At 46.0% G+C, this 25,622-nt stretch overlaps 1 protein-coding gene across 1 annotated transcript in view; it reads left to right on the plus strand.

Annotated features, from left to right (window-relative positions):
- Positions 1-25,622, plus strand: part of LOC128702806 (uncharacterized) — a 106,262-nt gene that overhangs the window by 65,549 nt on the left and 15,091 nt on the right. Inside the window, exons 6-8 of the mRNA XM_070102053.1 lie at positions 19,389-19,454; positions 21,925-21,993; positions 25,523-25,597. Of these exons, the coding sequence (XP_069958154.1) occupies positions 19,389-19,454; positions 21,925-21,993; positions 25,523-25,597 (210 nt within the window). The remainder of the gene's footprint in view (positions 1-19,388; positions 19,455-21,924; positions 21,994-25,522; positions 25,598-25,622) is intronic.

The raw sequence follows: 25,622 nt of genomic DNA on the forward strand, positions 1-25,622 counted from the left end.
TATTGTAGTTATAATTGTTTGTGTCACAGGTAGTAAGTATTGTAGTTATAATTGTTGTTTGTGTCACAGGTAGTTAGTATTGTAGTTATAATTGTTGTTTGTGTCACAGGTAGTTAGTATTGTAGTTATGATTGTTGTTTGTGTCACAGGTAGTTAGTATTGTAGTTATGATTGTTGTTTGTGTCACAGGTAGTTAGTATTGTAGTTATAATTATTGTTTGTGTCACAGGTAGTTAGTATTGTAGTTATAATTGCTTGTGTGACAGGTAGTTAGTATTGTAGTTATAATTGTTTGTGTCACATGTAGTTAGTATTGTAGTTATAATTGTTGTTTGTGTCACAGGTAGTTAGTATTGTAGTTATAATTGTTTGTGTGACAGGTAGTTAGTATTGTAGTTATAATTGTTTGTGTCACAGGTAGTTAGTATTGTAGTTATAATTGTTGTTTGTGTCACAGGTAGTTAGTATTGTAGTTATAATTGTTTGTGTGACAGGTAGTTAGTATTCTAGTTATAATTGTTTGTGTCACAGGTAGTTAGTATTGCAGTTATAATTGTTTGTGTGACAGGTAGTTAGTATTGTAGTTATAATTGTTTATGTCACAGGTAGTTAGTATTGTAGTTATAATTGTTGTTTGTGTCACAGGTAAGTAGTATTGTATTTATAATTGTTTGTGTCATAGGTAGTTAGTATTGTGGTTACAACTGTAGTTTGTATCATGGGTAGTTTGTATTGTAGTTATAATTGTTTGTGTCACAGGTAGTAAGTATTGTAGTTATAATTGTTGTTTGTGTCATGGGTAGTTTGTATTGTAGTTATAATTGTTTGTGTCATAGGTAGTTAGTATTGTAGTTACAACTGTTATTTTTGTCACAGATAGGTAGCATTTGTGTCAAGTTAGTAGTGCAGTTACATTTGTTGCTTGTATCATGGATAAATAGATAGATAGATAGATAGATAGAGAGAGAGAGAGAGAGAGAGAGAGAGAGAGAGAGAGAGAGAGAGAGAGAGAGAGAGAGAGAGAGGGGGAGATAGCTCTCAGCACTGGTCTAGTAGCGCTAAACGTCCTTCTCAGTATAATTCATCTTTGGCTCACCATTAAAATTTTCCAGTCACAAGTTTCCCTTCATTTTCTTCCTTTTCCAATTTTACCTCGACTAACTTCAACACATATTGATGATGCAGCTGGTCTCTCTCTCTCTCTCTCTCTCTCTCTCTCTCTCTCTCTCTCTCTCTCTCTCTCTCTCTCTCTCTCTCTCTCTCTCTCTCTCTCTCTCTCTCTCTCTCTCTTCCTCTCTCTCTCTCTCTCTCTCTCTCTCTCTCTCTCTCTCTCTCTCTCTCTCTCTCTCTCTCTCTCTCTCTCTCTCTCTCTCTCTCTCTCTTCTCTCTCTATACATGGTTTGACAAGGTTAAGGATCCCTGGCTTTATTGACAAGCTATTTACAGGTTAAGGATACCTAACTTTATTGACAAGATAAGAGCTGTTACCTACATCAGCTCATTTGAAAGCATTTTTATTGTTATGAGACATACAAGTAGGGAACAGGATGAAGTTGGAGCCATCTGTGGGCCAGCATTTTCATTTGATCAACTGACTTTATCTCGTTGACATCATTATGCTGTACGAATGTGTTCCATACTCGAGTCATCCTGGGTATGTATGATCTCAGATGGAGTGATGTTCTGGAGAAGGGTACAGCCAGAGTGAAGTTGCTGCTTTCTGCCCGTCTTGTGGCATATAAGCTTGTTTCGCGCTGTCCTCGAAGTGGATCCAAGTGTGGTATTTTGACAATATTGGCCTTGTACATAACAGTAAGGCCACCCACATCCCTCCTATGTTGAAGGCTCTGCTGAAATGACAGATCCATCCAGGATGGGTCCAGGCGAGAGATGAGACGTCTTGCTCTGTTCTCTACTCGTCAAGCAGTCGCAGATGAGAGGGGGACAGGCAAACCAAGAAAGTGGAGCATACTCAAGGTGTGGGATGCGTGCCTTCGTACAGTATCTTGCAACCCCCCCTACTGTCAAGCAGATGCGAGATACGGCGAAGTGCTGTAAGCTTCCTGGCTGCCTTGTTTGCAAGATTTACAACATGGTTCTTCATGGTTAGTTTGGAGTCAAATTTCACCCCCCAAGGATATCAACTTCTTCTCCAGGTGCCAACATCCTCCCATTCATCCTTACTACTGCACCAGCATTACCATCATGGTGCCTAGAGACGATCATCATTTGCGTTTTCTCAGGTGCAAATGTTACTTGCCATCTATTTCCCCAAGCTGATATAGCTCTCAGCTGGTGATTGATGTAAGCTTAGAGCAGCTGGCATTTCTTCTCTTGGATAAGTGAATGTCAGTGTACAGTCGTCTGCATATGCATGTGATTCTGGGATGAGATGAAGAAGGTCGTTGAAGTAGACATTCCATAACAGTGGACCCAGCACACTTCCTTGTGGAACGCTTGCCCCAATAGGATGTCTTGCTGATTCCGTTCCATTGAGGACTACACTTAGAGATCTACCATGAAGGTAATCACTGAGGAGACATAGCGTAGAGCCTGCAATTCCCAGTGCTTGAAGTTTTGCTAAGAGGCCCTGGTGCCACACCCGGTCGAAAGCGCCAGCAGTGTCCAGTGCTACCCACACAGCTGACTTTGGATTCATCTAGTGACTGGTGCCACTTAGTGGAGAGGTTTAACAACAGATCAGCAGCAGAGTAACCTTTCCTGAAGCCATATTGACGATCACAAAGTAGTGAGTGGTAGTCAAAAAAAAAAAATCTGTCATTTGTCTTGAGATTATTGTCTCAAGGATCTTACCAGTGATTGACAGGAGTGACACTGGTCTGTAGTTGCTGATTTCTGCTCTGCTCTTCTTTTTGTGAACAGGGACTACATTTGCCTCTTTCCATGGAGAGGGCCATTTGCACTGTACTAGGCAGTGCTGAAAGATGCGAGTTAGAGGTGCTGCTAGCTGGTCTGCACATCTTCTCAACAATCTTGGGCTCAACTTGTCTGGGCCCACAGCCTTTTCTTGGTCAAGTGATTTAAGAAGGAAATGCACCTCCTCTCTCTCTCTCTCTCTCTCTCTCTCTCTCTCTCTCTCTCTCTCTCTCTCTCTCTCTCTCTCTCTCTCTCTTTTTCTCTCTCTCCCTCTCTCCTCTCTCTCTCTCTATCTCTCTCTCTCTCTCTCTCTCTCTCTCTCTCTCTCTCTCTCTCTCTCTCTCTCTCTCTCTCTCTCTCTCTCTCTCTCTCTCTCTCTCTCTCTCTCTCTCTCTCTCTCTCTCTCTCTCTCTCTCTCTCTCTCTCTCTCTCTCTCTCTCTCTCTCTCTCTCTCTCTCTCTCTCTCTCTCTCGCTCTCGCTCGCTCGCTTGTTCTCATTTTTTAATTCAGCGGAATTAATTCAGAAATTTCCCACAAATATTTTTCAAAAGAACTTTTGTCCAGAGGAAGAGAATTTCAAGGCTTAGTTTTGTATTGTGTTATAGAGGTTAGTTATAGTAGTACACTTTATTGTGTTATAGAGGTTAGTTATAGTAGTACACTTTATTGTGTTATAGAGGTTAGTTATAGCAGTACACTTTATTGTGTTATAGAGGTTAGTTATAGCAGTACACTTTATTGTGTTATAGAGGTTAGTTATAGCAGTACACTTTATTGTGTTATAGAGGTTAGTTATAGTAGTACACTTTATTGTGTTATAGAGGTTAGTTATGCAGTAGTACTTTTTTTATTGTGTTATAGAGGTTAGTTATAGTAGTACTACTTTATTGTGTTATAGAGGTTAGAGTTAGTACATTTAGTAGTTACACACTTTATTGTGTTATAGAGGTTAGTTATAGCAGTTCACTTTATTGTGTTATAGAGGTTAGTTATAGCAGTACACTTTATTGTGTTAGAGAGGTTAGTTATAGTAGTACTCTTTATTGTGTTATAGAGGTTAGTTATAGTAGTACACTTTATTGTGTTATAGAGGTTAGTTACAGTAGTACACTTTATTGTGTTATAGAGGTTAGTTATAGTAGTACACTTTATTGTGTTATAGAGGTTAGTTATAGCAGTACACTTTATTGTGTTGTAGAGGTTAGTTATAGTAGTACACTTTATTGTGTTATAGAGGTTAGTTATAGCAGTACACTTTATTGTGTTATAGAGGTTAGTTATAGCCGTACTCTTTATTGTGTCATAGAGGTTAGTTATAGCAGTACTCTTTATTGTGTTATAGAGGTAAGTTATAGCAGTACTCTTTATTGTGTCATAGAGGTTAGTTATAGCAGTACTCTTTATTGTGTTATAGAGGTAAGTTATAGCAGTACTCTTTATTGTGTTATACAGGTAAGTTATAGCAGTACTCTTTATTGTGTTATAGAGGTAAGTTATAGCAGTACTCTTTATTGTGTTATAGAGGTAAGTTATAGCAGTACTCTTTATTGTCTTATAGAGGTAAGTTATAGCAGTACTCTTTATTGTGTTATAGAGGTTAGTTATAGTAGTACTCTTTATTGTGTTATAGAGGTAAGTTATAGCAGTACTCTTTATTGTGTTATAGAGGTTAGTTATAGCAGTACTCTTTATTGTGTTATAGAGGTTAGTTATAGTAGTACTCTTTATTGTGTTATAGAGGTTAGTTATAGTAGTACACTTTATTGTGTTATAGAGGTTAGTTATAGTAGTACTCTTTATTGTGTTATAGAGGTTAGTTATAGTAGTACACTTTATTGTGTTATAGAGGTTAGTTATAGTAGTACACTTTATTGTGTTATAGAGGTTAGTTATAGTAGTACTCTTTATTGTGTTATAGAGGTTAGTTATAGCAGTACTCTTTATTGTGTTATAGAGGTAAGTTATAGCAGTACTCTTTATTGTGTTATAGAGGTTAGTTATAGCAGTACACTTTATTGTGTTATAGAGGTTAGTTATAGCAGTACACTTTATTGTGTCATAGAGGTTAGTTATAGCAGTACACTTTATCGTGTCATAGAGGTTAGTTATAGCAGTACACTTTATTGTGTCATAGAGGTTAGTTATAGCAGTACACTTTATTGTGTCATAGAGGTTAGTTATAGCAGTACACTTTATTGAATATGATAAAAGATATATTTGTGGTAGAACAAAATATGTGATGGAGAACTTTAGTTGTTTGATTTGATTTCTGGAATTATTATAGTTTGTGCTAATTTATTTTGTATTAGTGCCACTTGAGAAGTCCCTGTAAATGGACATCTTTGAACAGTGACATCCGCAGTGAAATGACTGTCGACTCCCTGTGTTTTGTTAACAAAGGTGTTTCAATGTTGCTAAGCACATTGTATGAAGACATTGATGTCAGGAAGTTTGAGTACATTGATGTCAAGAACCTTGAGTACATTGATATCAGAACCTTCCTTGAGTACATTGATGTCAGAACCTTGAGTACATTGATATCAGAACCTTGAGTACATTGATGTCAAGAACCTTGAGTACATTGATGTGAAGAACCTTGAGTACATTGATGTCAAGAACCTTGAGTACATTGATGTTAAGAACCTTGAGGATATTGATATCAAGAACCTTGAGTACATTGATGTCAAGAACCTTGAGAATATTGATATTAAGAACCTTGAGGATATTGATGTCAAGAAACTTGAGTACATTGATGTCAAGAGCCTTGAGGATATTGATGTTAAGAACCTTGAGTACATTGATGTCAAGAACCTTGAGGATATTGATGTTAAGAACCTTGAGGATAATGATGTCAAGAACCTTGAGTACATTGTTGTCAAGAGCCTTGAGGATATTGATGTTAAGAACCTTGAGGATATTGATGTCAAGAAACTTGAGTACATTGATGTCAAGAACCTTGAGGATATTGATGTTAAGAACCTTGAGGATAATGATGTCAAGAACCTTGAGTACATTGTTGTCAAGAGCCTTGAGGATATTGATGTCAAGAAACTTGAGTACATTGATGTCAAGAACCTTGAGGATATTGATGTTAAGAACCTTGAGGATAATGATGTCAAGAACCTTGAGTACATTGTTGTCAAGAGCCTTGAGGATATTGATGTTAAGAACCTTGAGGATATTGATGTCAAGAAACTTGAGTACATTGATGTCATGAACCTTGAGGATATTGATGTTAAGAACCTTGAGCACATTGTTGTCAAGAGCCTTGAGGATATTGATGTCAAGAACCTTGAGTACATTGATGTCAAGAACCTTGAGTACATTGATGTCAAGAACCTTGAGGATAATGATGTCAAGAACCTTGAGTACATTAATGTTAAGAACCTTGAGTATACTGATGTTAAGAACCTTGAGGATAATGATGTCAAGAACCTTGAGTACATTGATGTCAAGAACCTTGAGTACATTAATGTCAAGAACCTTGAGTATATTGATGTTAAGAACCTTGAGGATAATGATGTTGTTTTAAACAATAAACTGATTGACACATTATTAAATAATCTACTGACTGAATAGTATCAGGTGGAGGGAAGACTCAGGTGATCAGTCTCTCACAGTTCTATATCTCGTGTGTCAGGTGGAGGGAAGACTCAGGTGATCAGTCTCTCACAGTTCTATACCTCGTGTGTCAGGTGGAGGGAAGACTCAGGTGATCAGTCTCTCACAGTTCTATACCTCGTGTGTCAGGTGGAGGGAAGACTCAGGTGATCAGTCTCTCACAGTTCTATACCTCGTGTGTCAGGTGGAGGGAAGACTCAGGTGATCAGTCTCTCACAGTTCTATACCTCGTGTGTCAGGTGGAGGGAAGACTCAGGTGATCAGTCTCTCACAGTTCTATATCTCGTGTGTCAGGTGGAAGGAAGACTCAGGTGATCAGTCTCTCACAGTTCTATATCTCGTGTGTCAGGTGGAGGGAAGACTCAGGTGATCAGTCTCTCACAGTTCTATATCTCGTGTGTCAGGTGGAGGGAAGACTCAGGTGATCAGTCTCTCACAGTTCTATATCTCGTGTGTCAGGTGGAGGGAAGACTCAGGTGATCAGTCTCTCACAGTTCTATACCTCGTGTGTCAGCAGATAATTGATATAAAATACCGAATTGACGACAAAAAAGACACAAATACAAAAGAGTTCTTTAGTGACATTGTTTAGCTCACACAGTGAGTGGGCTTTATCAAGTTATGAACAGATCTGTTTGTGTCTTGATAAAGTCCACTCGCTGTGTGGGCGAAACGATGTCAGTAATGGATCACATTATATTTCATTTGTTTGTTTTTCCAGCTAGTGTATAGGGCGATGTTAGTATATCACTGGTAAAATATCCGTACTAGTATGTGAGTCGTTGTTAGTATATCACTGGTAAAATATCCGTACTAGTATGTGAGTCGTTGTTAGTATATCACTGGTAAAATATCCGTACTAGTATGTGAGTCGATGTTAGTATATCACTGGTAAAATATCCGTACTAGTATGTGAGTCGTTGTTAGTATATCACTGGTAAAATATCCGTACTAGTATGTGAGTCGTTGTTAGTATATCACTGGTAAAATATCCGTACTAGTATGTGAGTCGATGTTAGTATATCACTGGTAAAATATCCGTACTAGTATGTGAGTCGTTGTTAGTATATCACTGGTAAAATATCCGTACTAGTATGTGAGTCGATGTTAGTATATCACTGGTAAAATATCCGTACTAGTATGTGAGTCGATGTTAGTATATCACTGGTAAAATATCCGTACTAGTATGTGAGTCGATGTTAGTATATCACTGGTAAAATATCCGTACTAGTATGTGAGTCGATGTTAGTATATCACTGGTAAAATATCCGTACTAGTATGTGAGTCGATGTTAGTATATCACTGGTAAAATATCCGTACTAGTATGTGAGTCGATGTTAGTATATCACTGGTAAAATATCCGTACTAGTATGTGAGTCGATGTTAGTATATCACTGGTAAAATATCCGTACTAGTATGTGAGTCGATGTTAGTATATCACTGGTAAAATATCCGTACTAGTATGTGAGTCGATGTTAGTATATCACTGGTAAAATATCCGTACTAGTATGTGAGTCGATGTTAGTATATCACTGGTAAAATATCCGTACTAGTATGTGAGTCGATGTTAGTATATCACTGGTAAAATATCCGTACTAGTATGTGAGTCGATGTTAGTATATCACTGGTAAAATATCCGTACTAGTATGTGAGTCGATGTTAGTATATCACTGGTAAAATATCCGTACTAGTATGTGAGTCGATGTTAGTATATCACTGGTAAAATATCCGTACTAGTATGTGAGTCGATGTTAGTATATCACTGGTAAAATATCCGTACTAGTATGTGAGTAAGACAGCATGACTTATAAAGAATATTAAGAAGAACTTTAGTCTACCCAGACTTTTATCACCTGCTGGCTAAAACCTCTTCATAATACACGCATTAAATAGTATATTGTCTTAACAGTACATGATAAAATAGACACATGTGCAACACTTGGGTATCTTTATTGAGGAAACGTTTCGCCACACAGTGGCTTCATCTGTTCTAAACAAAGAAGAATGGTGAGGATCAGGAGTAGTTTGAGGTAATCAGTCCCTCAGCCTGGAGTCGATGTGATCAGTCCAACAATCTTGAAAAGAATACAGCATATGTGCGAAGTGGCTTATATACTGTAGACTGTGAGGTGAAGCAGTCGTAGGCGGCATCACAGTGGATAAATCCACATGTGGAAGTAGTCGTAGGCGGCATCACAGTGGATAAATCCACATGTGGAAGTAGTCGTAGGCGGCATCACAGTGGATAAATCCACATGTGGAAGTAGTCATGACTGTAGGTTAGGCAAGTGAAGAATTCCCTGTATTAAGATCCCAAGATGTTGCTGTGTCAGACAGCAGTTTAGATGAAAGGTTCTCTGAACCATTTATCTACGTTCTAGTGGTTCATAACTCATTATATTGATTACTAACTCATTATAGTAGTTCGTAACTCATTATCGTGTTTAGTAGCTCATTAAAGTAGTTTGTAATTCATTATAGTGGTTTTTAACTCATTATATTGGTTCGTAACTCATTATATTGGTTCGTAACTCATTATATTGGTTCGTAACTCATTATATTGGTTCGTAACTCATTATATTGGTTCGTAACTCATTATATTGGTTCGTAACTCATTATAGTGGCTTGTAACACATTATTCATTATAGTGGCTTGTAACACATTATAGTGGTTTGTAATTCATTATAGTGGCTTGTAACACATTATAGTGGTTTGTAATTCATTATAGTGGCTTGTAACACATTATAGTGGTTCGTAGCTCATTATAGTGGCTTGTAACACATTATAGTGGTTCGTAACTCATTATATTGGTTCGTAACTCATTATATTGGTTCGTAACTCATTATATTGGTTCGTAACTCATTATAGTAGCTTGCAATTTATTATAGTGGTTTGTAACTCACTATAGTGGTTCGTAGCTCATTATAGTGGCTTGTAACACATTATAGTGGTTTGTAATTCATTATAGTGGCTTGTAACACATTATAGTGGTTTGTAGCTCATTATAGTGGCTTGTAACACATTATAGTGGTTCGTAGCTCATTATAGTGGTTTGTAACTCATTATAGTGGCTTGTAACACATTATAGTGGCTTGTAACACATTATAGTGGTTTGTAACTCATTATAGTGGCTTGCAACTCATTATAGTGGTTCGTTACTCATCTTCTTTGTAAATGCATGACTCTTCAATCTTTCCATCTGCTTTCACATCCTTCACCATCTTTCATTGTCTCCACCAGAGAGAGAAAGAAGAGTGAGAAATAGAACGTATACAGGCAGCCAGGCAGGCAGGCAGGCAGGCAGCCAGGCAGGCAGGCAGGCAGGCAGGCAGGCAAGCAGGCAGGCAGGCAAGCAGGCAGGCAGGCAAGCAGGCAGGCAGGCAAGCAGGCAGGCAGGCAGGCAGGCAGGCAGAGAGACAGGCAGGGAGGCAGAGAGGCAGGCAGGCAGGCAGGCAGGCAGGCAGGCAGGCAGGCAAGCAGGAAGGCAGGCAAGCAGACAGGCAGGCAGGCAGGCAGGCAAGCAGACAGGCAGACAGGCAGGCAGGCAGGCAGGCAGGCAGGCAGGTAACCAGCCAGACAGGCATGCAGGCAAGCAGACAGGCAGGCAAGCAGACAGGCAGGCAGGCAGGCAGGCAGGCAGGCAGGCAGGCAGGCAGGCAGGTAACCAGCCATGCAGGCAGGCAGGCAGGCAGGCAGGTAACCAGCCATGCAGGCAGGCAGGCAGGCAGGCAGGCAGGCAGGCAGGCAGGCAGGCAGGTAACCAGCCAGGCAGGCAGGCAGGCAGGCAGGCAGGCAGGCAGGCAGGCAGGCTGGCAGGCAGGCAGGCAGTCATACTGTAACATGCACCATGCTCACATACTTCCATGTTACTGGCAGGCAGGCAGACAGGCAGGCAGGCAGGCAGGCAGACAGACAGGCAGGCAGGCAGGCAGGCAGGCAGTCATACTGTAACATGCACCATGCTCACATACTTCCATGTTACTGGCAGGCAGGCAGGCAGGCAGGCAGTCATACTGTAACATGCACCATGCTCACATACTTCCATGTTACTGGCAGGCAGGCAGGCAGGCAGGCAGGCAGGCAGGCAGGAAGGCAGGCAGTCATACTGTAACATGCACCATGCTCACATACTTCCATGTTACTGGCAGGCAGGCAGGCAGGCAGGCAGGCAGGCAGTCATACTGTAACATGCACCATGCTCACATACTTCCATGTTACTGGCAGGCAGGCAGGCAGGCAGGCAGGCAGGCAGGCAGGCAGGCAGGCAGGCAGGCAGTCATACTGTAACATGCACCATGCTCACATACTTCCATGTTACTGGCAGGCAGGCAGGCAGGCAGGCAGGCAGGCAGGCAGGCAGGCAGGCAGGCAGGCAGGCAGTCATACTGTAACATGCACCATGCTCACATACTTCCATGTTACTGGCAGGCAGGCAGGCAGGCAGGCAGGCAGGCAGGCAGGCAGGCAGGCAGGCAGGCAGGCAGGCAAGCAGGCAGTCATACTGTAACATGCACCATGCTCACATACTTCCATGTTACTGGCAGGCAGGCAGGCAGGCAGGCAGGCAGGCAGGCAGTCATACTGTAACATGCACCATGCTCACATACTTCCATGTTACTGGCAGGCAGGCAGGCAGGCAGGCAGGCAGGCAGGCAGGCAGGCAGGCAGCCAGCCAGGCAGGCAGGCAGTCATACTGTAACATGCACCATGCTCACATACTTCCATGTTACTGGCAGGCAGGCAGGCAGGCAGGCAGGCAGGCAGGCAGGCAGGCAGGCAGTCATACTGTAACATGCACCATGCTCACATACTTCCATGTTACTGGCAGGCAGGCAGGCAGGCAGGCAGGCAGGCAGGCAGGCAGGCAGGCAGGCAGTCATACTGTAACATGCACCATGCTCACATACTTCCATGTTACTGGCAGGCAGGCAGGCAGGCAGTCATACTGTAACATGCACCATGCTCACATACTTCCATGTTACTGGCAGGCAGGCAGGCAGGCAGGCAGGCAGGCAGTCATACTGTAACATCACCATGCTCACATACTTCCATGTTACTGGCAGGCAGGCAGGCAGGCAGGCAGGCAGGCAGGCAGGCAGGCAGGCAGGCAGGCACGCAGGCAGGCAGGCAGGCAGTCATACTGTAACATGCACCATGCTCACATACTTCCATGTTACTGGCAGGCAGGCAGGCAGGCAGGCAGGCAGTCATACTGTAACATGCACCATGCTCACATACTTCCATGTTACTGGCAGGCAGGCAGCCAGGCAGGCAGGCAGTCATACTGTAACATGCACCATGCTCACATACTTCCATGTTACTGGCAGGCAGGCAGGCAGGCAGGCAGGCAGGCAGGAAGGCAGGCAGGCAGGCAGTCATACTGTAACATGCACCATGCTCACATACTTCCATGTTACTGGCAGGCAGGCAGGCAGGCAGGCAGGCAGGCAGGCAGGCAGGCAGTCATACTGTAACATGCACCATGCTCACATACTTCCATGTTACTGGCAGGCAGGCAGGCAGGCAGGCAGGCAGGCAGGCAGTCATACTGTAACATGCACCATGCTCACATACTTCCATGTTACTGGCAGGCAGGCAGGCAGGCAGGCAGGCAGGCAGTCATACTGTAACATCACCATGCTCACATACTTCCATGTTACTGGCAGGCAGGCAGGCAGGCAGGCAGGCAGGCAGGCAGGCAGTCATACTGTAACATGCACCATGCTCACATACTTCCATGTTACTGGCAGGCAGGCAGGCAGGCAGGCAGGCAGGCAGGCAGGCAGTCATACTGTAACATGCACCATGCTCACATACTTCCATGTTACTGGCAGGCAGGCAGGCAGGCAGGCAGGCAGGCAGGCAGGCAGGCAGGCAGGCAGGCAGGCAGGCAGGCAGGCAGGCAGTCATACTGTAACATGCACCATGCTCACATACTTCCATGTTACTGGCAGGCAGGCAGGCAGGCAGGCAGGCAGGCAGTCATACTGTAACATGCACCATGCTCACATACTTCCATGTTACTGGCAGGCAGGCAGGCAGGCAGGCAGGCAGGCAGGCAGGCAGGCAGGCAGGCAGGCAGTCATACTGTAACATGCACCATGCTCACATACTTCCATGTTACTGGCAGGCAGGCAGGCAGGCAGGCAGGCAGGCAGGCAGGCAGGCAGGCAGGCAGGCAGGAAGGCAGGCAGTCATACTGTAACATGCACCATGCTCACATACTTCCATGTTACTGGCAGGCAGGCAGGAAGGCAGGCAGTCATACTGTAACATGCACCATGCTCACATACTTCCATGTTACTGGCAGGCAGGCAGGCAGGCAGGCAGGCAGTCATACTGTAACATGCACGATGCTCACATACTTCCATGTTACTGGCAGGCAGGCAGGCAGGCAGGCAGGCAGGCAGGCAGTCATACTGTAACATGCACCATGCTCACATACTTCCATGTTACTGGCAGGCAGGCAGGCAGTCATACTGTAACATGCACCATGCTCACATACTTCCATGTTACTGGCAGGCAGGCAGGCAGGCAGGCAGGCAGGCAGGCAGTCATACTGTAACATGCACCATGCTCACATACTTCCATGTTACTGGCAGGCAGGCAGGCAGGCAGTCATACTGTAACATGCACCATGCTCACATACTTCCATGTTACTGGCAGGCAGGCAGGCAGGCAGGCAGGCAGGCAGTCATACTGTAACATGCACCATGCTCACATACTTCCATGTTACTGGCAGGCAGGCAGTCATACTGTAACATGCACCATGCTCACATACTTCCATGTTACTGGCAGGCAGGCAGTCATACTGTAACATGCACCATGCTCACATACTTCCATGTTACTGGCAGGCAGGCAGGCAGGCAGGCAGGCAGGCAGGCAGTCATGCTGTAACATGCACCATGCTCACATACTTCCATGTTACTGGCAGGCAGGCAGGCAGGCAGGCAGGCAGTCATACTGTAACATGCACCATGCTCACATACTTCCATGTTACTGGCAGGCAGGCAGGCAGGCAGGCAGGCAGGCAGTCATACTGTAACATGCACCATGCTCACATACTTCCATGTTACTGGCAGGCAGGCAGGCAGGCAGGCAGGCAGGCAGGCAGGCAGGCAGGCAGGCAGGCAGGCAGGCAGGCAGGCAGGCAGGCAGGCAGGCAGGCAGGCAGTCATACTGTAACATGCACCATGCTCACATACTTCCATGTTACTGGCAGGCAGGCAGGCAGGCAGGCAGGCAGGCAGGCAGGCAGTCATACTGTAACATGCACCATGCTCACATACTTCCATGTTACTGGCAGGCAGGCAGGCAGGCAGGCAGGCAGGCAGGCAGGCAGGCAGGCAGTCATACTGTAACATGCACCATGCTCACATACTTCCATGTTACTGGCAGGCAGGCAGGCAGGCAGGCAGGCAGGCAGGCAGGCAGGCAGGCAGGCAGTCATACTGTAACATGCACCATGCTCACATACTTCCATGTTACTGGCAGGCAGGCAGGCAGGCAGGCAGGCAGGCAGGCAGGCAGTCATACTGTAACATGCACCATGCTCACATACTTCCATGTTACTGGCAGGCAGGCAGGCAGGCAGGCAGGCAGTCATACTGTAACATGCACCATGCTCACATACTTCCATGTTACTGGCAGGCAGGCAGGCAGGCAGGCAGGCAGGCAGGCAGTCATACTGTAACATGCACCATGCTCACATACTTCCATGTTACTGGCAGGCAGGCAGGCAGGCAGGCAGGCAGGCAGGCAGGCAGTCATACTGTAACATGCACCATGCTCACATACTTCCATGTTACTGGCAGGCAGGCAGGCAGGCAGGCAGGCAGGCAGGCAGTCATACTGTAACATGCACCATGCTCACATACTTCCATGTTACTGGCAGGCAGGCAGGCAGGCAGGCAGTCATACTGTAACATGCACCATGCTCACATACTTCCATGTTACTGGCAGGCAGGCAGGCAGGCAGGCAGGCAGGCAGTCATACTGTAACATGCACCATGCTCACATACTTCCATGTTACTGGCAGGCAGGCAGGCAGGCAGGCAGGCAGGCAGGCAGTCATACTGTAACATGCACCATGCTCACATACTTCCATGTTACTGGCAGGCAGGCAGGCAGGCAGGCAGGCAGGCAGGCAGGCAGTCATACTGTAACATGCACCATGCTCACATACTTCCATGTTACTGGCAGGCAGGCAGGCAGGCAGGCAGGCAGGCAGGCAGTCATACTGTAACATGCACCATGCTCACATACTTCCATGTTACTGGCAGGCAGGCAGGCAGGCAGGCAGGCAGGCAGGCAGGCAGGAAGGCAGGCAGTCATACTGTAACATGCACCATGCTCACATACTTCCATGTTACTGGCAGGCAGGCAGGAAGGCAGGCAGTCATACTGTAACATGCACCATGCTCACATACTTCCATGTTACTGGCAGGCAGGCAGGCAGGCAGGCAGGCAGGCAGGCAGTCATACTGTAACATGCACGATGCTCACATACTTCCATGTTACTGGCAGGCAGGCAGGCAGGCAGGCAGGCAGGCAGGCAGGCAGTCATACTGTAACATGCACCATGCTCACATACTTCCATGTTACTGGCAGGCAGGCAGGCAGTCATACTGTAACATGCACCATGCTCACATACTTCCATGTTACTGGCAGGCAGGCAGGCAGGCAGGCAGGCAGTCATACTGTAACATGCACCATGCTCACATACTTCCATGTTACTGGCAGGCAGGCAGGCAGGCAGGCAGGCAGTCATACTGTAACATGCACCATGCTCACATACTTCCATGTTACTGGCAGGCAGGCAGGCAGGCAGGCAGGCAGGCAGGCAGTCATACTGTAACATGCACCATGCTCACATACTTCCATGTTACTGGCAGGCAGGCAGTCATACTGTAACATGCACCATGCTCACATACTTCCATGTTACTGGCAGGCAGGCAGTCATACTGTAACATGCACCATGCTCACATACTTCCAGGTTACTGGCAGGCAGGCAGGCAGGCAGGCAGTCATACTGTAACATGCACCATGCTTACATACTTCCATGTTACTGGCAGGCAGGCAGGCAGGCAGGCAGGCAGTCATACTGTAACATGCACCATGCTCACTTACTTCCATGTTACTGGCAGGCAGGCAGGCAGGCAGGCAGGCAGGCAGGCAGGCAGGCAGGCAGTCATACTGTAACATGCACCATGCTCATATACTTCCATGTTACTGGCAGGCAGGCAGGCAGGCAGGCAGGCAGGCAGGCAGGCAGGCAGGCAGGCAGGCAGGCAGGCAGGCAGTCATACTGTAACATGCACCATGCTCACATACTTCCATGTTACTGGCAGGCAGGCAGGCAGGCAGGCAGGCAGGCAGGCAGGCAGGCAGGCAGGCAGGCAGGCAGGCAGTCATACTGTAACATGCACCATGCTCACATACTTCCATGTTACTGGCAGGCAGGCAGGCAGGCAGGCAGGCAGGCAGTCATACTGTAACATGCACCATGCTCACATACTTCCATGTTACTGGCAGGCAGGCAGGCAGGCAGGCAGGCAGGCAGGCAGGCAGTCATACTGTAACATGCACCATGCTCACATACTTCCATGTTACTGGCAGGCAGGCAGGCAGGCAGGCAGGCAGTCATACTGTAACATGCACCATGCTCACATACTTCCATGTTACTGGCAGGCAGGCAGGCAGGCAGGCAGGCAGGCAGTCATACTGTAACATGCACCATGCTCACTTACTTCCATGTTACTGGCAGGCAGGCAGGCAGGCAGTCATACTGTAACATGCACCATGCTCACATACTTCCATGTTACTGGCAGGCAGGCAGGCAGGCAGGCAGGCAGGCAGGCAGGCAGTCATACTGTAACATGCACCATGCTCACTTACTTCCATGTTACTGGCAGGCAGGCAGGCAGGCAGGCAGGCAGGCAGGCAGGCAGGCAGGCAGGCAGGAAGGCAGGCAGGCAGGCAGTCATACTGTAACATGCACCATGCTCACTTACTTCCATGTTACTGGCAGGCAGGCAGGCAGGCAGGCAGGCAGGCAGGCAGGCAGTCATACTGTAACATGCACCATGCTCACTTACTTCCATGTTACTGGCAGGCAGGCAGGCAGGCAGGCAGGCAGGCAGGCAGGCAGGCAGGCAGGCAGGCAGGCAGTCATACTGTAACATGCACCATGCTCACTTACTTCCATGTTACTGGCAGGCAGGCAGGCAGGCAGGCAGGCAGTCATACTGTAACATGCACCATGCTCACTTACTTCCATGTTACTGGCAGGCAGGCAGGCAGGCAGGCAGGCAGGCAGGCAGTCATACTGTAACATGTACCATGCTCACTTACTTCCATGTTACTGGCAGGCAGGCAGGCAGGCAGGCAGGCAGGCAGGCAGGCAGGCAGTCATACTGTAACATGCACCATGCTCACTTACTTCCATGTTACTGGCAGGCAGGCAGGCAGGCAGTCATACTGTAACATGCACCATGCTCACTTACTTCAATGTTACTGGCAGGCAGGCAGGCAGGCAGGCAGTCATACTGTAACATGCACGATGCTCACTTACTTCAATGTTACTGGCAGGCAGGCAGGCAGGCAGGCAGGCAGGCAGGCAGGCAGGCAGGCAGGCAGTCATACTGTAACATGCACCATGCTCACTTACTTCCATGTTACTGGCAGGCAGGCAGGTAGGCAGGCAGGCAGGCAGGCAGGCAGGCAGGCAGGCAGTCATACTGTAACATGCACCATGCTCACTTACTTCCATGTTACTGGCAGGCAGGCAGGCAGGCAGGCAGTCATACTGTAACATGCACCATGCTCACTTACTTCAATGTTACTGGCAGGCAGGCAGGCAGGCAGGCAGTCATACTGTAACATGCACGATGCTCACTTACTTCAATGTTACTGGCAGGCAGGCAGGCAGGCAGGCAGGCAGGCAGGCAGGCAGGCAGGCAGGCAGTCATACTGTAACATGCACCATGCTCACTTACTTCCATGTTACTGGCAGGCAGGCAGGCAGGCAGGCAGGCAGGCAGGCAGGCAGTCATACTGTAACATGCACCATGCTCACTTACTTCCATGTTACTGGCAGGCAGGCAGGCAGGCAGGCAGGCAGGCAGTCATACTGTAACATGCACCATGCTCACATACTTCCATGTTACTGGCAGGCAGGCAGGCAGGCAGGCAGGCAGGAAGGCAGGCAGGCAGGCAGTCATACTGTAACATGCACCATGCTCACATACTTCCATGTTACTGGCAGGCAGGCAGGCAGGCAGGCAGGCAGGCAGGCATTCAGGCAGGCAGGCAGTCATACTGTAACATGCACCATGCTCACTTACTTCCATGTTACTGGCAGGCAGGCAGGCAGGCAGTCATACTGTAACATGCACCATGCTCACTTACTTCCATGTTACTGGCAGGCAGGCAGGCAGGCAGTCATACTGTAACATGCACCATGCTCACATACTTCCATGTTACTGGCAGGCAGGCAGGCAGGCAGGCAGGCAGGCAGGCAGTCATACTGTAACATGCACCATGCTCACATACTTCCATGTTACTGGCAGGCAGGCAGGCAGGCAGGCAGGCAGGCAGGCAGGCAGGCAGGCAGGCAGGCAGTCATACTGTAACATGCACCATGCTCACTTACTTCCATGTTACTGGCAGGCAGGCAGGCAGGCAGGGAGTCATACTGTAACATGCACCATGCTCACTTACTTTCATGTTACTGGCAGGCAGGCAGGCAGGCAGGCAGGCAGGCAGGCAGGCAGGCAGGCAGGCAGGCAGGCAGGAAGGCAGTCATACTGTAACATGCACCATGCTCACTTACTTCCATGTTACTGGCAGGCAGGCAGGCAGGCAGGCAGTCATACTGTAACATGCACCATGCTCACTTACTTCCATGTTACTGGCAGGCAGGCAGGCAGGCAGGCAGGCAGGCAGGCAGGAAGGCAGTCATACTGTAACATGCACCATGCTCACTTACTTCCATGTTACTGGCAGGCAGGCAGGCAGGCAGGCAGGCAGGCAGGCAGGCAGGCAGGCAGGCAGGCAGGCAGGCATACTGTAACATGCACCATGCTCACTTACTTCCATGTTACTGGCAGGCAGGCAGGCAGGCAGGCAGGCAGGCAGTCATACTGTAACATGCACCATGCTCACTTACTTCCATGTTACTGGCAGGCAGGCAGGCAGGCAGGCAGGCAGGAAGGCAGGCAGGCAGGCAGGCAGTCATACTGTAACATGCACCATGCTCACTTACTTCCATGTTACTGGCAGGCAGGCAGGCAGGCAGGCAGGCAGGAAGGCAGGCAGGCAGGCAGGCAGTCATACTGTAACATGCACCATGCTCACTTACTTCCATGTTACTGGCAGGCAGGCAGGCAGGCAGGCAGGCAGGAAGGCAGGCAGGCAGGCAGTCATACTGTAACATGCACCATGCTCACTTACTTCCATGTTACTGGCAGGCAGGCAGGCAGGCAGGCAGGCAGGCAGGCAGGCAGGCAGGCAGGCAGTCATACTGTAACATGCACCATGCTCACTTACTTCCATGTTACTGGCAGGCAGGCAGGCAGGCAGGCAGGCAGGCAGGCAGGCAGGCAGTCATACTGTAACATGCACCATGCTCACTTACTTCCATGTTACTGGCAGGCAGGCAGGCAGGCAGGCAGGCAGGCAGGCAGGCAGGCAGTCATACTGTAACATGCACCATGCTCACTTACTTCCATGTTACTGGCAGGCAGGCAGGCAGGCAGGCAGGCAGTCATACTGTAACATGCACCATGCTCACTTACTTCCATGTTACTGGCAGGCAGGCAGGCAGGCAGGCAGGCAGGCAGTCATACTGTAACATGCACCATGCTCACTTACTTCCATGTTACTGGCAGGGACCTGGAGAACAACAGGATACGCAGGGTCAGAAGTCGTTTCATCAACATCACAGCTGAACAACTGTGAGTAACACTCATCTGTATCCTCATACTCATCTTATACTCGTTCCCTTAATTTCTGTTCACTCATTATTTACACTTATTTCTGCTTATCTCCTTGTCCAAAATAAATAAAAAAGTATAAATATGCTAACTCTGTTTATCACTATTATTAATTTTGTCTAATGATTGTTCATTTGAGAGGAAATCAGTTTTTATTTTTTATATTTCTTTAATGAAAGAAGGAGGGGGAGGGGAGGGAGGGGGGGAGGGGGAGGGGAGCTTGAGGCTCTGTTATTCCTGATTCATATAACTGCAGCTACCCTTCCCTTCCTCGAGTTACCCTTCCCTTCCTCGAGTTACCCTTCCCTTCCTCGAGTTACCCTTCCCTTCCTCGAGTTACCCTTCCCTTCCTCGAGTTACCCTTCCCTTCCTCGAGTTACCCTTCCCTTCCTCGAGTTACCCTTCCCTTCCTCGAGTTACCCTTCCCTTCCTCGAGTTACCCTTCCCTTCCTCGAGTTACCCTTCCCTTCCTCGAGTTACCCTTCTCTTCCTCGAGTTACCCTTCACTAGTAATTCCCTCATCAAGATCATTGATATATATTATAAACAACAACGGGCCCAAGACTGATCCCTGTGGAACGCCACTTGTTATAGATCCCCACTCGGATTTAACCCCATTTATGGACACTCTCTGCTTCCTGTCAGTGAGCCATGACCGATCCACGAGAGCACTTTTCCCCCAATGCCATGAGCTGCCACTTTCTTTAACAGAGTTACCCTTACTAAAATCTAAGTAAATAATATCAAATTCTTTATTGTGGTCAACAGCCTCAAAAGCTTTACTGAAGAAAGTTAATAAATTAGTTAGACCTCTTGTGAATCCATGCTGAGTATCATTAATCAAGCTATGCTTATCGAGATTATAATCCCTATAATTGACTCCTACAATTGAGGTCAGGCTCGAGTTACCCTTCCCTTCCTCGAGTTACCCTTCCCTTCCTCGAGTTACCCTTCTATCCTTCCTCATAATTTATCTTCTTCTAGCCCACTGTAAAAATTAATTACTGGAATATTGTTAGTGTCTTCCTGTGTAAAAACTGAGAGAAAATAATTATTTAAAATCAAGCACATTTCATTCTCTTTGAGTTACCCTTCCCTTCCTCGAGTTACCCTTCCCTTCCTCGAGTTACCCTTCCCTTCAGAAAACTGTCTCTCTCTTCGTTACCCCAGTCAACAGATGATAAGTGTTCTCTAAGCCCATCGTAATCTGCTAAGCGAGCTAGCACCCAGTTCCTCGAGTTACCCTTTCCTTCCTCGAGTTACCCTAGTTACCTTCTTCCCGAGTTACCCTCGAGTTACTCCTTCCCGAGTTACCCTCGAGTTACCCTTCCCTTCCTCGAGTTACCCTTCCCTTCCTCGAGTTACCCTTCCCTTCCTCGAGTTACCCTTCCCTTCCTCGAGTTACCCTTCCCTTCCTCGAGTTACCCTTCCCTTCCTCGAGTTACCCTTCCCTTCCTCGAGTTACCCTTCTCTTCCATGCACTATTCCTTTTGCATGCATGTACGTAGGTAGAATAGGCTGAGCTTATAAGATTCCTGGGGTACCTTTCTCGGATCTTTTAGGTAGAAGAGGCTGGGCTTATAGGATACCGGGGATAACTTTCTAGGATCTAGTTATGAAGATAGAAAGCTCATTGATACTCACAAAGCAGATAAAAGGACACTTAGGGCATCTGTATCTTAAAGGTTTGTGTCCCGGAAGCTTGTTTATTAAAATGAACAAGTTGCCAGCACCGTATTGTATCCAGTAAACGTATATGTATCTTGTCACCTACATCTAGTTATGTACTATGTATCTTGTCATCTACATCTAGTTATGTACTATGTATCTTGTCATCTACATCTAGTTATGTACTATGTATCTTGTCATCTACATCTAGTTATGTACTATGTATCTTGTCATCTACATCTAGTTATGTACTATGTATCTTGTCACCTACATCTAGTTATGTACTATGTATCTTGTCATCTACATCTAGTTATGTACTATGTATCTTGTCACCTACATCTAGTTATGTACTATGTATCTTGTCACCTACATCTAGTTATGTACTATGTATCTTGTCATCTACATCTAGTTATGTACTATGTATCTTGTCATCTACATCTAGTTATGTACTATGTATCTTGTCATCTACATCTAGTTATGTACTATGTATCTTGTCATCTACATCTAGTTATGTACTATGTATCTTGTCATCTACATCTAGTTATGTACTATGTATCTTGTCATCTACATCTAGTTATGTACTATGTATCTTGTCATCTACATCTAGTTATGTACTATGTATCTTGTCATCTACATCTAGTTATGTACTATGTATCTTGTCATCTACATCTAGTTATGTACTATGTATCTTGTCATCTACATCTAGTTATGTACATTTAGAACATTAATATTCTAGTGACTAGTGGTGTGGTGTCTTCCACAGATTGCTAGATAATAACGTGATCAACACAGTGGAGGAGAGAGCCTTCCAGGGCTCACAGATCGGCAAGTTGTGAGTAACATCATTGTTGGCTGCCACTCTTAATTATTATATACCTCACATCAATATTTAATCTCTTACACTTATAGGTATTATTAATATTAACTGGTATGAGTAAAAGCAATTGAAGAATTTTCCAAGTATTTTCACTTATACAGTTTGCACTTTTCCTCATAATTCTTTGCGCTCATATACTTGAATATAAGTTAAAGCGGCTTTATTTACCTTTATATTAAAGAGTCATGCTGAGTAGACTGAGATATGTTATTATTTATGAGTCAGCAGAGACACTGTCATATACGGTGACTCTTGTTGGCTCTTGTTGGCTCGTGTTGGCTCTTGTTGGCTCTTGTTGGCTCTTGTTCCATCAACATAGTTAAGGTTTATAATGACACATTTTAACCTTTGTACAGAAATACAACATTGTTTTTTATCTTTCATTAACAGTTCTGAGAAACTTTTACATGGAACTTGAACACAAGTGGAAAGTGACAATAATTCTTAAACAAAATGAACTTTCAGATGTCACGTTAATGTTTGAATTATTTTTCAAATAATAATACTTAAGTAACTACTGGAACACTTATCATTATTCTCCCACCATTAGTAATACATAAGTAACTACTGGAACACTTATCATTATTCTCCCACCAATAATAATACATAAGTAACTACTGGAACACTTATCATTATTCTACCACCAATAATAACACTTAAGTAACTACTGGAACACTTGTATAAGTAACTACTGGAACACTTATCATTATTCTCCCACCAATAATAATACTTAAGTAACTACTGGAACACTTATCATTATTCTCCCACCAATAATAATACTTAAGTAACTACTGGAACACTTATCATTATTCTCCCACCATTAGTAATACATAAGTAACTACTGGAACACTTATCATTATTCTACCACCAATAATAATACTTAAGTAACTACTGGAACACTTATCATTATTCTCCCACCATTAGTAATACATAAGTAACTACTGGAACACTTATCATTATTCTACCACCAATAATAATACTTAAGTAACTACTGGAACACTTGTATAAGTAACTACTGGAACACTTGTATAAGTAACTACTGGAACACTTGTATAAGTAACTACTGGAACACTTGTTTAAGTAACTACTGGAACACTTGTATAAGTAACTACTGGAACACTTGTATAAGTAACTACTAAAACACTTATAAGCCTCAAACTAATTTTTATTAAAATTCTTCAGTGAATTTCTTATCACAAAATTTTAAGCTTTCTGCTTATACTTGACAAGGGAAGAACAGCACTTCACTACTATGGTACAGCTGAGGAAGTTAGCTGAGGAAGTTAGCTGAGGAAGTTAGCTGAGGAAGTTAGCTGAGGAAGTTAGCTGAGGAAGTTAGCTGAGGAAGTTAGCTGAGGAAGCTAGCTGAGGAAGTTAGCTGAGGAAGTTAGCTGAGGAAGTTAACTGAGGAAGCTAGCTGAGGAAGCTAGCTGAGGAAGTTAGCTGAGGAAGTTAGATGAGGAAGTTAGCTGAGGAAGTTAGCTGAGAAAGTTAGCTGAGGAAGCTAGCTGAGGAAGTTAGCTGAAGAAATTAACTGAGGAATTTAGATGAGGAAGCTAGCTGAGGAAGTTAGCTGAGGAAGTTAGCTGAGGAAGTTAACCGAGGAAGTTAGCTGAGGAAGCTAGCTGAGGAAGTTAGATGAGGAAGTTAGATGAGGAAGCTAGCTGAGGAAGTTAGCTGAGGAAGCTAGCTGAGGAAGTTAGCTGAGGAAGTTAGCTGAGGAAGTTAGATGAGGAAGCTAGCTGAGGAAGTTAGCTGAGAAAGTTAGCTGAGGAAGCTAGCTGAGGAAGTTAGCTGAGGAAGTTAGCTGAGGAAGTTAGCTGAGAAAGTTAGCTGAGGAAGCTAGCTGAGGAAGTTAGCTGAGGAAGTTAGATGAGGAAGCTAGCTGAGGAAGTTAGCTGAGAAAGTTAGCTGAGGAAGCTAGTTGAGGAAGTTAGCTGAGGAAGTTAGCTGAGGAAGTTAGATGAGGAAGCTAGCTGAGGAAGTTAGCTGAGAAAGTTAGCTGAGGAAGCTAGCTGAGGAAGTTAGCTGAGGAAGTTAGCTGAGGAAGTTAGCTGAGGAAGCTAGCTGAGGAAGTTAGCTGAGGAAGTTAGCTGAGGAAGTTAGCTGAGGAAGTTAGCTGAGGAAGTTAGCTGAGGAAGTTGGTATGTGCACCCTGGCTGGCTGAGGTAGTATGTGCACCCTGGCTGGCTGAGGTAGCATGTGCACCCTGGCTGGCTGAGGTAGTATGTGCACCCTGGCTGGCTGAGGTAGCATGTGTACCCTGGCTGGCTGAGGTAGTATGTGCACTCTGGCTGGCTGAGGTAGTATGTGCACCCTGGCTGGCTGAGGTAGTATGTGCACCCTGGCTGGCTGAGGTAGCGTGTGCACCCTGGCTGGCTGAGGTAGCATGTGCACCCTGGCTGGCTGAGGTAGCATGTGCACCCTGGCTAGCTGAGGTAGCATGTGCACCCTGGCTGGCTGAGGTAGCATGTGCACCCTGGCTGGCTGAAGTAGCATGTGCACCCTGGTTGGCTGAGGTAGCATGTGCACCCTGGCTGACTGAGGTAGTATGTGCACCCTGGCTAGCTGCGGTAGCATGTGCACCCTAGGTAACTGAGGTAACATGTGCACCCTGGCTAGCTGAGGTAGCATATGCACCCTAGCTAGCTGAGGTAGCATGTGCACCCTGGCTGGCTGAGGTAGCATGTGCACCCTGGCTCGCTGAGGTAGCATGTGCACCCTAGCTAACTGAGGTAGCATGTGCACCCTGGCTAGCTGAGGTAGCATGTGCACCCTAGGTAACTGAGGTAGCATGTGCACCCTGGCTGGCTGAGGTAGCATGTGCACCCTGGCTAGCTGAGGTAGCATGTGCACCCTGGCTAGCTGAGGTAGCATGTGCACCCTGGCTGGCTGAGGTAGCATGTGCACCCTAGCTAGCTGAGGTAGCATGTGTACCTTGGCTAGCTGAGGTAACATGTGCACCCTGGCTGGCTGAGGTAGCATGTGCACCTTGGCTGGCTGAAGCAGCATGTGTACCTTGGCTAGCTGAGGTAGCATGTTCACCCTAAGTAGTTGAGGTAGTATGTGCACCCTAGCTGGCTGAGGATGTGGGTCAAACTAGAGATAAAAGCTTAAGCTTGAAGCCTGCTCCTTCGAGCTGGGGATTACTGCATTGTGAGCTTTGGAAATAAGACCCATAGCAGTGACTATTTTAACCTGTCGTGTCTGTCAGTGATTGTTGACATTTGTCATGAATACCAGCCATGGTTTGAACCTATTGTCTTCGCCTTATATAAACTAAAACCACAATATCATCACAAACACCACTAAAACCACAATATCATCACAAACACCACTAAAACCACAATATCATCACAAACACCACTAAAACCACAATATCATCACAAACACCACAATATTTTTGTTGTTAACGTCACAATATTACTACAACCAAAAACTACACTGTGAATGTTATGGTGAGTACCCGAGTACATTATTTCAGGAGCATGAAGGGAAATCCAGGACTGACTGATCTTCACCCTCTGGCCTTCCAAGGCTTGAGAAGCCTTGTCAGCTTGTAAGTAATTATAGTGTTAAGTGTA

The sequence above is a fragment of the Cherax quadricarinatus genome, chromosome 79 (assembly GCF_038502225.1).
Source record: "Cherax quadricarinatus isolate ZL_2023a chromosome 79, ASM3850222v1, whole genome shotgun sequence".
Taxonomy (NCBI): Eukaryota; Metazoa; Arthropoda; class Malacostraca; order Decapoda; family Parastacidae; genus Cherax; species Cherax quadricarinatus.